Below are 17,520 nucleotides of genomic sequence, written 5' to 3' on the forward strand. Positions count from 1 at the left end.
CTATCGTAAGTGTTTCATTGTGATCCATCACCGCCGCGGCGCGCCAATAACCAAACAAAAAAAATTAATTTTTTTTTACTCATTGGGATGTTACAAATATATCATTTATTTTATAAAAATAACGTTCATTTAAATTCACTTAGTATTGTTTGTTCGAATCTTCCTATTGATGTTTAGCCTTAATTCACAAGAATTGTAAGTAAAGATGGATAGTGGCTAGCTATATCGAAGCAATACGCACAGTATACACATATGCCAATTAGAGACTGACCAGTTGCAGTCCTTAAACATCAATCGGAAGATTCAAACAAACAATACTAAGTGAATTTAAACTTTACCCCATTGCACAAGCAAGTGGCTAACAGGACTCAGTAGCTGAGTGGATAACGTGATGGCGTTTGAAGCGAAAGGTACTGGGTACGAGTCTCAGAGTGAACATCAACTCAGAGATACAGGTACATCCAGCTGACGAGTCCCAAGTAGGACGAAACGCACGTCCTGGATTCCACTGCTAGCCACTATCCATCTTTACTAATAACGTCCATTTAGCTATGTATGTTTATACTTAAAGTATATTTGGAAGTTTAATTTCTAATTCATTTGTTAAAACAGTTATTTACAATTTAAATAAAAAAATATTGATGTCACTTTCCTATAAATGTAATAAACGAAAAAATTCAGTTATGTTTATTTAGACTAACATATGAAGTATCAACTAGTAAGCAAAAGAAATTAGAAATGATCCGATTTTATAAAGCGAAGATTACAATAGACAAAAGTGAATTATTAATTTAAGTGAATGAATTAAATAGAAACTAAACAAATTTATGAAAAATGAAACTTTAAACAGATAGAAATTACAGTAATTATAAAATGGGTTATTTCATTTAAACTCCATTACATAAGAATATATATAAACAATTTTATAAATTGATCTTATGTCAAGTTTTGCATAACAGAATTATTCTTCTTCCGGTCAAGGACAAATTATTCTATCATGTATAACACGAATACTACCAGAAAACTCGGTAAAAACAAAAAAAGTATTGTTTAGAAACATTTTGTTAGCTTTAGAACATTCAATATAAAGATATGTGAAGTCAGAAAAAGAGGTCCTTCTCATTTTGTTTATCGAAAATATAAGATGATTTTGATTTTTTTAAGTAATAAGGTCAGGAATATTTGCTATTACAAAAAGATCCTAATGTGAAAACAAAACAAGTCAAAATATATTTTGTAAACACCTTCATCCCAAGGTCGGCTAAGTATTCTTATTAAATTTTATTAGCAAAATAATAAATGTTTACCGACTACAGTAACCAACAGTGACATGACTAAGGATCGTTTGCAATGAACAAGTGCATTTATTCTAAATCTTTCCTTACCTCTTGAATTCCAAAAACTCCTTACATTTTTTGTTCGTCACCTGATATTTTCTACGAATATTACTACTACTGCTAATATTACTAATTTTACTACTCTGGGATTTATCTGTATAACTTTACCTCACCATGTTAATATGGTGTAGCAACTCGAGCAGTCTCATGTGTCAGATTCTACGTTGTAGATAACTGAAAGACTAGACTACCAATGGAAAACAAAACAATTTTCCTACACAAGGGAGGTGTTTTGAAGATAAATGAAAGCTAGTGAGAAATCTGTTCCAAATGAAAAGACTAATAATAGATTCACTGACTTTATTGAGAACAATCGATACCAGCCACAAATTTTCCTTCGTTTAATAGTGTCACAATACAATTTGTCACAACCGCACAGGATTATTTCTGATTAAAATTATACACAGAATTGTGGGGTTAATTTTTCTCTTAACAATCCACAACGAATTCCACAAAGTCAAAATTTATGGTTGAACAGTTATCCCTAGTTGATGTGTTTTTACATCTAAAATGAAAACTTCTGCCATATTCAATACACCCGCCTACCATTCGGCATCAAGACCGCACCTGCCATCTTTCAGCAAATAATGGATACAATGCTAACTGGTATACCGGGTGCAGTAGCTTATCTAGATGACATCATAGTTATGGGTTCCACTAACAGTGAACTTTCCGATCGTCTACACCAAGTTCTCAACCGAGTGTTGGAGTATGGTTTCCAACTACGTGAAGAAAAGTGTATCTTCTTCATGCATTCGATCAAATACCTTGGTTTCATCCTAGATAAGAACGGCCGACGACCAGACCCTGCCAATATAAAAGCCATTCAGAAAATGCCCGTACCAACTGACGTCCCTTCATTAAGGTCATTCTTGGGATTAGTTAGTCACTACAGCACATTTTTGCCTGAAATGCATCGAGTGAGAGGCCCTCTGAATGAATTACTATCGAAAGATAAACCTTGGCAGTGGTCAGCAGAATGTCAAGCATCCTTTGACAAAGTCAAGTCAATGCTCAGCTCAAAGCTTCTCTTGACACACTTCGATCCCATCCCCGTCGCCACTGTTATAATTGTATTTTTAATATATAAACGACTCAGCTATTCCTATTGCTTAGTATTCTTATACGATGACACTCAACAAGACCCCAAAATCAGAACACTTTGAACAGGAATGAAATTGTATTCAAAATAATAATGGTATGTGAACAGTAATCACTAGTTTGAATAACGTTCATATATTTATAGTATATACATAAGGAGCTTCTAGATTTTTCTCCAATGATTTACCCGGGCTGATCGGTTTAGAATTAGCCAATCAGTGCTCAGAGACACTATCATGCATGAAACATGCTTTAATCCAATCTATGTCCCGCTAACATGTACAAAAGGCGTGAACGATTGATATGTACAAAACAAGTTGAGTTTTCTTAACATCACGATTACGTGATGTTACACTCTAAGCCGAATCCTCAAAAACCTTCATATGTAGTGCAGAAGAATAATTATTATAATGTTTGGCATTATGACTACTATCGGTTGTTTGCATTTGTGATTTAAAATAATCACCATAGAGGACTAGTATACCAGAAGTTTAAAATCTTCAAGATCTTTTAGATCACATTATATAAAGTGACAGAATACAAACACCTAATTTTAACGTTTGAAAATAGCAGTATGACGAGGTGCATTTGTACAATCCTTACATTCTATGGTAACTTGACTGTCAATGATATTCAGGGGACAGAACTAGTAGTGGAGACTAATTACTTTGAGAGACATTTAAGCCTTAAGTACCTAGATGATACTGTCTGATTATTTGACGATAAACAGATTAATAATTCGCACTTACCTAGTTGACTATTTGCATATATTAGCATCAGAAAAACAATCCATCACGAAAATTTGCAGTACTTCAACAAAAAATATCAACACTGTTTTACAAGCCCACGAAAATATAGATGTTCATGTATCTTCATAACTGTGTGATAGCAGAAATGTGACAGACAAAGTTAATCTACCTATAATAAAATTCAAAGCGACCTACAACATTCGGTGCCATTACGATGTTAGCATGATCACAAAAGATCGGGAACGCAACAGATTGCTACAGAGTGAACAGTTTTTGACCACGTTTGAAAAATCTAGCATCTCCGAGAAGAGTGTTCCACCCCTGATTACAGTATTTCTTACTTTATTATCATTCACTAATTAATGTCAATTCCTGATTAATGTTTTTAATCTTCCAATACAATTAACATGAATAACTACCAAAAAAAAATCAAATGATGAGGCTCTATATTATGTTATATTGTTTCACAGTTTAACTTTCTCGTGTATACAATATGTCCAGATATAATTTCTGAAACTGAAGTACAAACTTAGGAGAGAATGAATTACAGCGAATGTTTTTCTCCAAAATATGTGCACAAATACTATAAATAAGAATTTTATAGTGATTGTGTAAACCTAAATAAAATAAATAATGTTAAACGGAAATAAACTTATAATAAATGACGTAGATAGATGGTAGAAAATCTAGCTTGGGAGATATACGTACACAATTAACTACACGATAAAACAGTATAAAGTAGGTCTAATGATCGATTAAACTTTGTACAGTATAGGATTATATAATAATTCTAGTATTCCTAAACATACATACATATATATACACATATAGAGAGAGACTAACGGATTGTTTCGTTTTCTGTTTGTAAACTTAAAACTAACATATTCGCTTACGGATGAAAAAGTAATTATTATTCGTTTCTTTTAAGCTAGAATTGTCCAAAAGAATATTGATCAATGGAATGTGATTCTTGCTCTTACATTGACTAATTTCAATGAATGTATAAATAAAACGCATACATATTGAAAATATCTATGATCAATCAAACAGCGGAATAAAATACATAAAGGTTATCATTAAAAATGTAATTGGTTATTCATAAATGAATAAATAAATAAAGATGGATTAAATAAATAAGATTAAAACAATACTTATCATAATATTTAGTAACTCACCTCATTAGGATCACTAATTTTTAATTTTTTCAATAAACCAATTAATTTTTGTTTAATTTGCTTTTGCTAGAAAAATTTCAATGAAACATTGAAAACAGGAGATGAGATGAAAATTTTAAAATGAATATTTGATGCATGTTTTCATAAGATTTAATATAATCACCATGTGTGTACATGTAAAATTTAGTCATAGCACATATGTTTGAAACTTTACCATTACTGGATTTCCAAATTTCGATCAGTAATTGGAATTCCTTAAAGACACTAAAAACTACCTGTAAATATAGAAATTATACTTCGTTACAGACAGTTGTTAAATTTAACCATTCGTGGGAGTCAAATATGATGTAAGATAGATGTAATGTGTTTTTCTTAAAACTTCTCATAGGTATACGTTTATGAGTAGTAAATATAAACCTCTGTTTAACATAAACAGCTTTACTTAATATCTACTATTTATAATCTTGTTAACTGGCAGATCCACATCTGTTGGTGGAAATGTAAAAACAAAAATATGAACATGTGAATGCTCGATTTAATGGTTTAGTAATAACTTATCATGGGGTTCGAATCAATCTAAAATGAATTTTCTCTGCTATTTAATCAGTGACTAAGACGAAACAGTTGTATAATGGTCGATTTGCATCAAAAAAACTATAATAGGGCTATATCAATCATCATAAATCACTTAAATGAAAAATAGGTTTTCATAAATGTTAACGCCATAGACTACTACAACGTTAATTATGTTAAACTATGGAAATAAGCGTATGTTCTCGAAGGAGCTGTCTAATATTTTGTGAGATGAAAATTTAATTAAACAATAGCACAATCATCAATAAGGTTAATGTTTAAAATGAAAATTTTGACATATTAGATAAACAATCAAAACAAATAAAACGAACACAGTTTGGAGATGTGACCATAGCATAATTCTCAATAAAATCATATAAATATATTAAAAATAGGGAAAATTGTAAGAGTAGTCATAAGTGTAATTTTAAGAATAATTCAATTTAGATATGATCATCATTCATAGGTAATCGTTTTAACTATAAAGAGTAGTGCACATCTTTTTAGCTAGAATACCTTACAGAAAAAATTTAAAACCCCTTAGTAATATAACAGCGAAAAACATTGATTTGAACATAGATAATTTATAACTTTCTTTTTTGTCAATGTACATTCCAAAGTAATGTTTACAACAATATTATATATGACATTAATTAGGAATAATATATTTGTAAAATCACATCGTTGTCTCCGAACGATTGCTGACATTCAGTGGCAACACCATGTTAGTAATCCAGAGGTTCGGCATCGTGTGTTCGGGTGCAGAGACAATAATTCAATTGGTGTCACTATCTTGAAACACTGACTTCGGTGGCTTGGACATGTTCTACGAATGTCATCCCAGAGACTTCCACGTCGTGCATTATTTGCCGACTCTGGGACTGGTTGGGAAAAGCGGAGAGGAGGTCAGTGTATGACATGGTGTCGTGGCATGGAAGAAAGCTGCAAAGGGCTAGCTTCTGTTGGTCCTTCACGACTCCCTGGCTGGGGTCCGAGAGATGGTGCAACACAGTGGCTAGAGACGTTATCAGATATGGCTCAAAATAAAAGCCAGTGGCGAACCTGCTGTAACCTTCTTTTACTTTCTACATAAAGAGTGGTTCTAACTTTCTTAACTGAAAGAGTTTTCTGGTTGTACATTTCAGTCCGCCTTATCTTTTCATCCTTTCTCTTCCTACTTTCATTATTTTGTGTGGCGCATATGTACCTGGTGCCCTTTTGTACCAATATGTATGTGCTTAAATAAGTATAAATAAATAAAAATCTCAGCGAATGAATTTGTAGTAAATCCAACGTTTCGCCTGGCAATCTGGTCCAAGCTTTTTCAACGAATTATAATCAAACATCAAAATTATCGAATATAAATAGGTACATGGTTCTTCGTCTCATTCTACACTGAATAGGTCATCCAATCAACGTTAAAAATGTCTAGACTAGGTATATGTATTAGTGTGTAAGAGATTTTGTGATGTGAAATGATAAGTGTTAATATAACATATTGTATAGAAAACGTAAGTGGTGAGAGGAGAAATTTCACTCACAATATGTACTGTGAAACTATTCGCTTTAATTTAGACGAAAGTTCTTATATAAATTTTATATATGAACCATAAAACAATATGAATTTGTATAATCGAATTTTACCAGATGGAATAGAATTTAAGATTGTATCCCTTTAATTCAGAAACTAAGTGTTTAAACTAATGAATCATAGCAGATAAGCACATTAATGGTAAGTAAGGAGTTATTATACTTGTTCTGTTAGTACACAAGAACACACATGTATATAGTCTTCATTTTAGTTAACTTTATCATAAAAATATACAATAGTAAACAGTTAAATATTAGATAAGTTAATTGACTTATATATATATATATATATATATATATATATATTGTTAAGATTTCACTTACATTTACACACTTTTAAGGAAAAAAAATGTAAAGTGAGAAAAAAGCGGATATCTGAATTTCTTTTTTACCGATACACTACAAATGTTTCGTATGCAAAAGATAGTCAAAAACGATTTGATAATGAATAAATTGCCGTATAAACTAGAAACAAAAAAACCTTTGTAATGCTTTCAAGTGAATTTACAGATTTTTTTATGGAACCAATTAATATTTACCTATAAATTATCACAGTGTAATATTCTGAAGATTTATTCATTCTCTATGTGGATTCTGTAAGCTATGAATGTGATGCTGCTGAGATACGACTTACCAACTAAGTGGTGATCGTAAAAGACATTTTGACCAATATTATGTAAATGAATATCAGAAATGGTGAGGTTATGAACCTTCGTCGACTTTGTTGATTGTCGGGTGCATTACCCATGACCTGTTCCCAACACACAGATAATGTCTCGGATAATGTGGACGTAAATTGAATATTAAAAGCGGTTGGATCAAGATATGTGATGTTTAGTTTCCCGTAGAAGGCTGATCTTACGCTCGTTTATTTAGAACGAATGGAGAAAATTCCAAAATGCATACGATTTCCCCAAACTAATACCAGATACCCAGACAACATGATTAATCTCTCCTGTGTTGAACCAACTCACATCAAGAATACATTATCAGCCTTACTAACAATTAAATATTAAAACAATTGACAAGGTTAGGAAAACATACAATAAGATACACAATACTGGCTGTCCGCATTTCTTAGTCAAATACAGTTTATAAAGTTTATGAAGTCAATTATTAGTGTTTTGAGTAGTGTCAGGAGAGACAGAAAATCACGTTAATATCCACGAGATGGCTTTAAAATGCAGTTTAAATAGCATCATATAGATATAGATTACAATGTTGCAAATAGATTTATTCTTCATTATTCTCACAATGTGAAGCTATTTTGTACTACTCCCTAGTTCGCTCTTAACTATGTTCTTAATGCTTAATCATTACTAGTGCTGACTTTTATATTGTATGGTTTAATTTGCAGTGCTAAAGTGAGCTGTGAAAAATCTAGTTAATTAATATTTGTATCTGATTGTATATCTTTTTATGGCTGACTGAATATACGTAAAACAATTCAGATGCTAAAATTTAGTTACATAAATTAAGTCCGAACTCAACAGCTAACAACAAAAAGAACAGAATGTGATTTGGCCACAATTTTATACAATAACCTGAACTTAAATACTAGAAACAATTATTTGAATTGTACACTGTAATAAAATATTAAACAGATAAATAATTACAAGTATAATTTATATATATACAAATAGGTACTTACACCAACAGACATAGCTTTAACAAGCTTTTTTTGACGACTATGTCCAACTATTTCACATTCAGCTATCTGGTCATCATCACTTTCTTCAACATGATCTGAATCGTCTTGTTCACTATAAACATCTGGAATAGGATAATCTTCATCTTCATCGACAACTATAAATAGAAATGTCAGTAAAAATTAACACAGCCAGAAGAAAACTCGATCAATTTATTTAGTAATAAAATTAAAGCTCTGTTTTCATATATATTAAGGGGCATCTGATTGAGAATAATATTTATTTACGTGGTTTGTGAAAAGCTTTTATTACAGTATAAAGTCAGCAAGCAAATTCAAAATCATTTCCAAGCATAAATCTACAAGTATAAAATTTTGCTTTCCTTTGCAGTTGACCTATATGGTAAGAATAGTATAACAACTGTTGTATAAAATAAGGTACTAGGCATTAACTTTGAAATAATTCTCACCATGCATAGAATATAGCTGGAGAAAAACAGAAAATAATGGAGCGCTGGGAAGCTGTGACATGCTTATGTACAACTTAATAACCAAAAAAATAAACATGACTAAATGAAATAAGTTATTAGAAGATACGAGTTTGTAGGTCACTCACTCTCCAATGAATCAAGATCTGACTGTTAGATCTTATTCTTTTCCATAACCATATTAAGAAAATTTCTTGAGGATTGATCAACTAAGGTGAAGTAACAAAAACGGTCCGGGAAGTTAGTATTTTTAAAACTTCGCTGACAGACCACCACACTGAAAAATTTTTATTCATCAAACCTGTCTTCGTATTAAAGACTGTGAGTGTTTTACACCCACTTGGCAATTAAGCACAGAATAATGGAATTGGCAAAAGAAGAATTATGTCGGACCGTTGCAAAAAAAATCTGCTGTAAGAAAGTCGTGTATTGGGTATCTAGTATATTTCGATCACCAACATCAATAGAGCATACTACTACATATGATTTAGTAAAATATTCAATCAGTTGAGTTAAATAAACTTTGATGAGCATTATTTCTCTTAAAATTATCGCTTCTACATAAGAAGCATTTCATTTGAAGGAATAGAAATGGATATATTTTTATTTATAAGCAAAACTACGGTAAAGACAAAGATCTTCGTTTAACTATTAATTATTTTTTATCCCCCAAAATTGTTAACTAAAATATCATGACACCTTTTTGAACCAATATTTAAAAACTGTCACTTAATTGATGTAAGCAAATAATATTCCAAATATTAGTGCATACAATAATTCACTGATAATATGTAAACATTCCAGATCTAAAAAGGCTGGATTAGTTTAAGTCTTTCTTTTTCGAAAAAAAGACTGATTGGTAATATGATATATAGGAAGTAACGAATAAGGTTCTTAATGTGTATAGGTGAAATGATGACGTCAAAAAAAAGGAGTGAAAAGTATGGGAAAAATCAAATGTACATGGTGTAAAAAATCCTACGAGTAATTCCTCATTCTATGGTACTAGACATGAGATAAACAAGACTTTGTTTAGTTCGGCAATAAAACATACCTATTAAATAAGGTTAACAGTTGAAAGAAATAGATGTAAATTTATGACATAGTTGTTCAATCAATTAGTACAGACCTTACGAAAGATCGTATATACATTCTAATGTGATACGAAACAATAAAATAGGATGAAGACGATTCAGTAACAAATATTCATTAAGTGGATAATATTTACCCACTCTTCTATAAAATTTTTACCACTTATCACTTTCAAGACTACTGAGCGATTTATACTCTACACTTGAAAAATGTTCATTTTTAATACTCAATTGAATCATCACTTTACTTTATTATAGCCACATATGGTTAAAAATTAACTATAATTACGATTGTACATGTCAAGCTAATGACATCACAGGAAAGGAAATTTTCCCTCTTGAACCAGATCCATTTTATTCAATAACGCAAATGGTTTTTTCATTGTTTTAAAGGTATAAAAGTTCAAAACTCTAGTAATATAACGAACAAACAACAATATTTAAATTGGAACCTAAATCTCAACGTGTATTGATAATTGCCTGATGCTATTTGGAAATGATTTAGAAAAGGAAACAATTTTTGCATTTATGGATCTTATTTATTCCAAATAACAAAGCTTATTGTTGTGATCGAAATAGTGAACCAATTTTTCTAGGTATTCCATGATCGCACGCATTCATTAAAACAAACAGTAAATCTCACAATAAAAAAGGATGCCAATATTAAAATGTAGAACATGAGCTTTCTTATTGAGCAATTATGATATAATTATTTAAAAGAAAAACACATCACTTGTGGGAATTTCTATACGGTGACTTTGAAGTCGATTAGCAATAAACTTAGCAGGTTATTTAATGAAAACAAAGTTAAGTCTAACTAAGGTGCTACTATTTTTCAAGTGTCAAGCTCCAAATAGGGTGATTACAATGTAACACACCATACATAAAATATCCTAGTATAATGAATGAAATGGACTACAGATTTCTTCAAGGACCTAACTAACTCAGCACAAACATTCATGAAGATGCATACAAATTCAGTTGTCGAATTGTTAATCTAAGATATTAGTAACGCTACAAAAAACGGGGAAGCAAAAATGAAAATCATTAAAATATATGTTTAATGAAGGATAAAAAAACATTGGGAGATAAAAAGCAAAATGAGTTAGAAATACAAAGAATAAAGAGGAAATAATGATATGGCAGGGATAAGAGATACTTTCTTATTTAGAAAAATCAATTGCAGAATAATTGCAGAATATAGATCTTAATACTAATGCTTATACTAATAATACTAATACTAATAATAATAATTAAAAACCCTACTAACCTTTACGCTTTCCGTTTAATAAATCTTTTTCAATAGGTAAACTTGATAAGTATAAAACTTCGATTCTACCAATTGGATGAGTAGAACACTTTGGATCGGTATATAAATCTAAAAATCGATTTTCGATACGGCGTTGTAAAACCTATTTTTTTCAAAAAAAGAAGGAAATATATTGCAACACAGAAATCCTTCTTTTCAAGAAACTTTTAAGACAACTTCCATGATATATATTACTCAAAAAAATCAATAAGTACTTAGATTGAGAGAGAAGATTTACAAAACTATGGTACATTTTTAGCAAATTATTACACTTTGCTGCAAACATATATATATATATATACTGGTTAGTAGTAAAAGAAGGATATAGTGAAAAGTCACTAGCGATAGAAAAAAGATGACACAATGTTGGGGATGTCAAATCCCCAAAACTTACTTGGTAAATGGCTTAGTTTTGTAATTTTATTTTGAAAATTTGAATTTAGCCGTTTTCGCGCCAAACGCGCTCTTTTTACCTTCAAGTCATATTTCCCACTTGTAAACTATCTTAGACGCTATTGGTCCATTGTTTCTTTGTGTGTGCTATTTACTAATGATGCTCAAGGACAAATTGTTGCTGTATAAATGCGCTTGACTTTTTCCCTTATTCGATTGCTTGTACTCGGCTGCTTACGGAATACATATATATTCCCCTACTTGCCGTGGACTTCTTCATCTAGTTAGCGGGGCCTGGGACAATAGATTAGAATAGCTTATCGTGTCATTGTGTCATTGGCTTTCGTTCGTTACCGCGGAATCGATTTAGCCACAAGCATATCACACAAGGAATATAAAGATAAACAGTAGAAAGTAAAAATACTTACAAATGTGTACTACAATAACAATAGTAATGATAGATTCCTACCACATAATGAGTAAACACTTGAGGTGACCCTATTTGTGGAGTGGTGGGTTGTTGGTCAGTGTTAGAATTTCTAACAATAGCCCTACACAGATTTAATATCGACTTTACCTGGTTCAGTTTGACCGACTAAGAAGTATTACCTTAAACAAAAAATATTGCTCAACGTTAAATAAATATATCTGCGTTTGGTAACAGGGTTGTATTATTTATTTTCAACGAAATTATTGAAGAAAGCTATAATTAAGCAGTACTCATTATCAAAGTGTACCTGCCAGTATTACATTATTAACAAAGTATTAGTAGACAGCTGAATAAAAATGAGCTAGGATTACTAATCAGCAGGATTTTTCAGTAAGTTGAGGATAGGTGACATGGACATAATTAATAAGTTTATTTAGCAAAAAGAAAATGGGTATGCATAAGCCAAGTAATTGTCTCATTTTATATGATCGAATCATTAGAATAACACTATTATTTAAGAAGGAAGAATAAATAGAGTAATTTACACCTCAAAATGCACGTAAGTGCATATACGCATTATCCACGTCTTTACCATTCTTTTATGTTTTAAGATATAGCTTATTTCTTATTTGAAAATATAATAGCAAACACTGAATGCGCAGACTCATTAATACACTTAATAAATAAGAGTTATTCAAAATAATGAATGTTAACAAAAGTAGTGCGCTGAACATTTTAGGTTTGCTCAACGAAGTGTATGTTAAAATCAAAATAGAAAGTAGTTTGTATTTGAAGTCAGTGGAATATTGTCGTAAGCATAGATTTTGAATGTCAGTCACCAGACAAGTGGACTATCGACATATATCAACTTTACTTATTTGCACAAACATAAATTTCTATAGCCGGCTTTGAACTGCGCTGTTTATGTGAGGGCTAGTGTTGCCCTCCAACTGTCTAAACTATGTTTTTATATACTAATAGATACGATCCACATTTACGTAGGATTATTCGCTTCACTCAAGGCATATTTTTGACCCCTGAGAACACTAAGTGTGTATCTTTAATTACAACCACTGAATGCTTATGGTTTTACTTTTTACCACTTACATGACAACATATCTCTGTTTATTACTACTTGTTGACCCTAAAAGTTTTAAGTATATATTTGTTTCCTGCACAAAATACATCAATCTGGTCTGATTACCCATAAATGTGTATTACGATAGGAACATCATAAACCAGTAGACATTTATGTTTCTGGGGCAATAAACAGAAGAGATTGAATATGTAAAAATGATTAGGATTTTCATGTAATACCCACAAATTCATAGTAATCGATTCATTGACAGACGGTTCTTATTCAGAAATAATCCCATTCTCTTTTGATCGCTATATACCATCGAACCCAGGATATTGACAATACAAAGAAGGAATGATAAAATTTGACCACTAAAACGAAATGTAATGTTCAATGTTATTTTAAACCTTACTATAATGCTTTTAAAACTGTTAGAAATCCCCTTATTTTATGGAAATACTTTATAAGGTGAAAGCAGCCAATCAGCGTTTGTTGGGCATCTTGGAATATATAAAAAATCAAGATTTTATTACAAACTATACATCACTTATATATATATATATATATATATAGAGAGAGAGAGAGAGAGCCTTTAGTATATTTATGTATACTCATGGATGAAAGTAGGCATTGTTCACCTTATATAATAAAATTAGTGGATTAGTATTTCGTCTTAATAATAGCATTGAAAAAAAAGCAATTAAATAAACTTAATAACTACGTAAATATGCGTCAGAAAAGTTACAAAACCAATCCTAAAATGATAAATTATTATTGACTGTATTAACAATGGAAGATCTATACTAATTACAGTCAAATATGCATACATTTATATATATATTCACATATTTATTTTAGTAAGAATGCATAAAATGATGAAAGGAAATATATGACTAGGTGCGTTTGCTATTGTTCCCATATTGGTGCAAAAACAGTTAATAATACCTGGAAAAAGATTCATTCAATGAAAAAATACAGCAAAAACAATAGTAGTTACTATGTAAGGGGCAACATTAAATGTGACATCTGTCTAATGTAAGACAAACTATAAACAATGAAGTAACGGGACCATTTCATACGAAGTTATATGCAAGCTTAGGGAAGAAGGAAGTTCTACATTTATGCTTTTATCGGCTGACAAGGAATAATCACAAGTCAAGCAGTATTTTACTATACCCTCAAAAGTATACTATTGTAATTGTATGAGTTGGCATAATCAGCTGTCCGATTTAAAAAAATTATGATCATAACTCGCGTAATAAATAAAGTTTTGTGAACTTGGTTTTAAGGTACACTTTGTACAAGAACTGCCCCCAACTGCCCTGGTACGGCCGAGAGTGGGGAACGCCTGCTCTCTCCAAATGCTCTCGCATGGTCATGCGTATACAACCACTATCAGGGAAGTCCTACTAACTGCCTTCTCGTGGCACTACTGTTGTTTACGAAATTGAGAGGACGGAAAGCGAATGTCCGGCGCTTTAACCGGGTTGGTGGACACCGAAAGTCCACCTCTCGGAGTTCGAAAACCCTGATTCCAAACAAATGGGGCATATACGCTCCAGTATCCTGAGGGAATAAATGGTGTATGAATCAATTATTGGTGACCGGCTACCATGGGACTGCATCTCCTTACCATGCCTCATTGCCTTGTGGACCGAACCTTAAGGTCGAAGGCCCCGAGTGTGACCCCTGAGAAAACTTTCTGCTCCGGTTTGGACACACAAATCAAGTTACTTGTGTGGCGTATATGTATTCGGTGCCCCTTTATACCAATATTTCTGTGTTCAAATAAATAATAAATTTTACAAGACCTCATGATGCTACATAGCTTCTTTAAACGAATTAAACGATATGAGGTTCAAAGATGTAACCAAGTAGCAGAAAGTCAAGTGCTTTAACTTCTGAACCAAGAGTGTAGATAGTGAGAGGTGTAGTATTTGGTAGTCTTTCTATTATGATGATTTCAATTAAAAGGCATCAGGGAACCGAATGGCCTTACTTATATGAGTTTATAACGTATTTAAGTACTAGCTTAATGCGTTATTTTCTAGTAAATATCTCAAGACTAATGAGGTTTTCAACTCATTCGAAACAAACATCTGACGAGTTTTATACGCTCTAATCTAATCATTATTATTAAAACTTACGAATATGATACAATGATTGCAATAAAAGATAGGAGATCATTTAAAAGCCGATTTAAATAATTAGTCGTGTCAACGTGAGAAAGCTACAAACTGTAACTGGCAGCAGAAGTTATAAAAGCCAAATTCAAAAACGCTTTGAGAACTCACTTGGGCAAGGCTGACATTGCAGTAGGCTAGTGTCTTGTATCCTAAATTCACAGCTTTGCTTTTGTACTTTTTACGACGTTGGAGTAAAATTTGAAGTGTATTAGAATCACGAGTCAGGAAATGTGAATACTGAATATTGCACGTGAAGTCAATAAGAACCGAAACGCCACCGCCAACTAAGGATCCAAGTGTGTTAAGAGAAAGAGGGCATCCTCCTTGACCGGTTGAGTCGCCGCAGCCGATCTCAGTCGGATTATGTTGGACATTGTTTGAATGAAAGTTTGCAACCCCGTTTTGTGGCTGCGAAGCACGTGGACAAATAAGAGTGATCTCAGGTGAACGTAAAACCCGACGAGCTGTACCACGCATTCGAACGACTACATAAAATCCTGTATTTGGGCATTCGGGTTCAATAGGCCTATCCAATATTATTTGCACCAAACTAAGGCTACAGAGTCTAAGAACAGAATTTTTTGCCCGCATTGAGAAAATTTATGTGTCAAAGCAAAAAGGTAATGTTTTTGTAATTAATACATCTGTAACTGCAAGATGCAAAATGAAGTTAAACGCTAAACCGGAGTAATAAGACAGAACAGGGATCAGTTGCAGCAAACTAATGGGACACTAAACAAGTGTAATTTCTCCAATATGGGTAGCCGATAGTATCACTATCTGATGTATAAACCGTGGTTGATAAGTGAGCATATGAACCTTTATTTGGTTACTGCAAATTAGTCACAATATCGGATTTTGGTAAATACAAAATAATGACCTATTGATTAAATGATTAAACATATATGGAACAATCGTGAATACTTAATAAGGTTTTAACTATTCAGTATCAGGGAAAATATGTTGGTCTATTAGGGAAAAGTGTAATCTCAAACTTTGCACTTGCTTTTAGTAAGCTGAGCATGATAGAAGTGTGAACTTATTGGCCAGAAATGTAGAACAATAAGGTCCAGAAAGAATTCCAGTAAACTATAAGGAACTACACACATCCTAAATGCTTAGTGTCAATAACGTTTTGATAAAGGTGTGTCAAGTCGTTTTTTTCACCTTTAAATATGACACTAAAGGGATTTGAATCGGCAACTGCACCCGTGTGTTAATGTAGTATGGCAACTCGAACCAATGTACGTACGTACGGAGTTCTACGTTGTGACTGACTGAGATATGACACTAAAATCACAATACCAGTATATGGGGCTTCTAGTCGTTTAAACTAAATAAGTATCATCTGCTTTTTCATAAATATGGTGCCCACTAACAATAGAAAAAAGTATGACTGATATACAAAGTGTTAAAGGGATGAAGGATGGGCAGACGATAGACTAACTGTGCGAGATGGAACCATGCAGGTTTCTGCACACGAGTTACATTTTATATGCAGACTATTAACATGAAAGCATTAATTTAGTTACTGTAGTTGGATAACATGAGATAAAAGCTAAACTGATAAACAAGCCGAGTGCTATTCTGACTAGGCGAAGACTGGTTTGCTGAAATAACGTTAAGTTAGTTTGTGGTCAGTTGTGATGTCAAATACAAGCATCACATTATGGCGACTGGCCAGTAAATCACACTACAATTTTGCTGATCGCGACTACGTAAAGCAGAAAATTGTGGACAGACGACTAAGCTATGAGACCTTGGATGGGATGGATGTAAACTGGGTAGAGAATGAATGTTATTGTAGATTATGACAGTTTACCAAGTTTCTTCGTCCGAAGGGCCAACAAAGCGGTTTTGATACTGAACATGAACTCAGTAGGTCTCCCTTAAATAAATAAATTTGAATAGCAAATAGTAAGTCAATGGACTTGGAACTTAGAATAAAACCACTGAGTCATGGAACGCCAATATGTTATTGGATCGAGCCACATACTTCACGTTTTAAGGATCGGAAAAATTTCAGTGACAGGGAGCGAAGCCTTAAAATACCCTTGGGTGACCTGTTTAAACTCTTAAATACTTCTTATTTCAAGAGATTAAGAAGTAGACTAATATCAACGATTTAAAAATTGAAGTGGATTTTCGTCTTCCATTATGTCTTACGTCTAAGAAAGTAACAAGACGATGACTTATTGTTAAGGGTGTCATAAAATGCAAACTAAAACTCCATAGTGGTACTGTGAAAATAATTTAAGGCTCGTAGACTTATTATTCACTCCCTACAGACCGAGTTTTATTGCACTGATCTT

The 17,520-nt window shown here is 32.3% G+C and overlaps 1 protein-coding gene across 1 annotated transcript in view; it reads right to left on the bottom strand.

Moving 5' to 3' along the window:
* The window catches only part of Smp_094330 (putative abc transporter), a gene marked incomplete at both ends in the record, with an annotated part of 54,640 nt that overhangs the window by 37,004 nt on the left and 116 nt on the right, over positions 1 to 17,520 (bottom strand). The window contains 4 exons of the mRNA XM_018793795.1: positions 4,423 to 4,488; positions 8,237 to 8,391; positions 11,083 to 11,224; positions 15,317 to 15,773. Of these exons, the coding sequence (XP_018648272.1) occupies positions 4,423 to 4,488; positions 8,237 to 8,391; positions 11,083 to 11,224; positions 15,317 to 15,773 (820 nt within the window). The remainder of the gene's footprint in view (positions 1 to 4,422; positions 4,489 to 8,236; positions 8,392 to 11,082; positions 11,225 to 15,316; positions 15,774 to 17,520) is intronic.

This window comes from Schistosoma mansoni, chromosome 1 (assembly GCF_000237925.1).
Source record: "Schistosoma mansoni strain Puerto Rico chromosome 1, complete genome".
Classification (NCBI taxonomy): domain Eukaryota; kingdom Metazoa; phylum Platyhelminthes; class Trematoda; order Strigeidida; family Schistosomatidae; genus Schistosoma; species Schistosoma mansoni.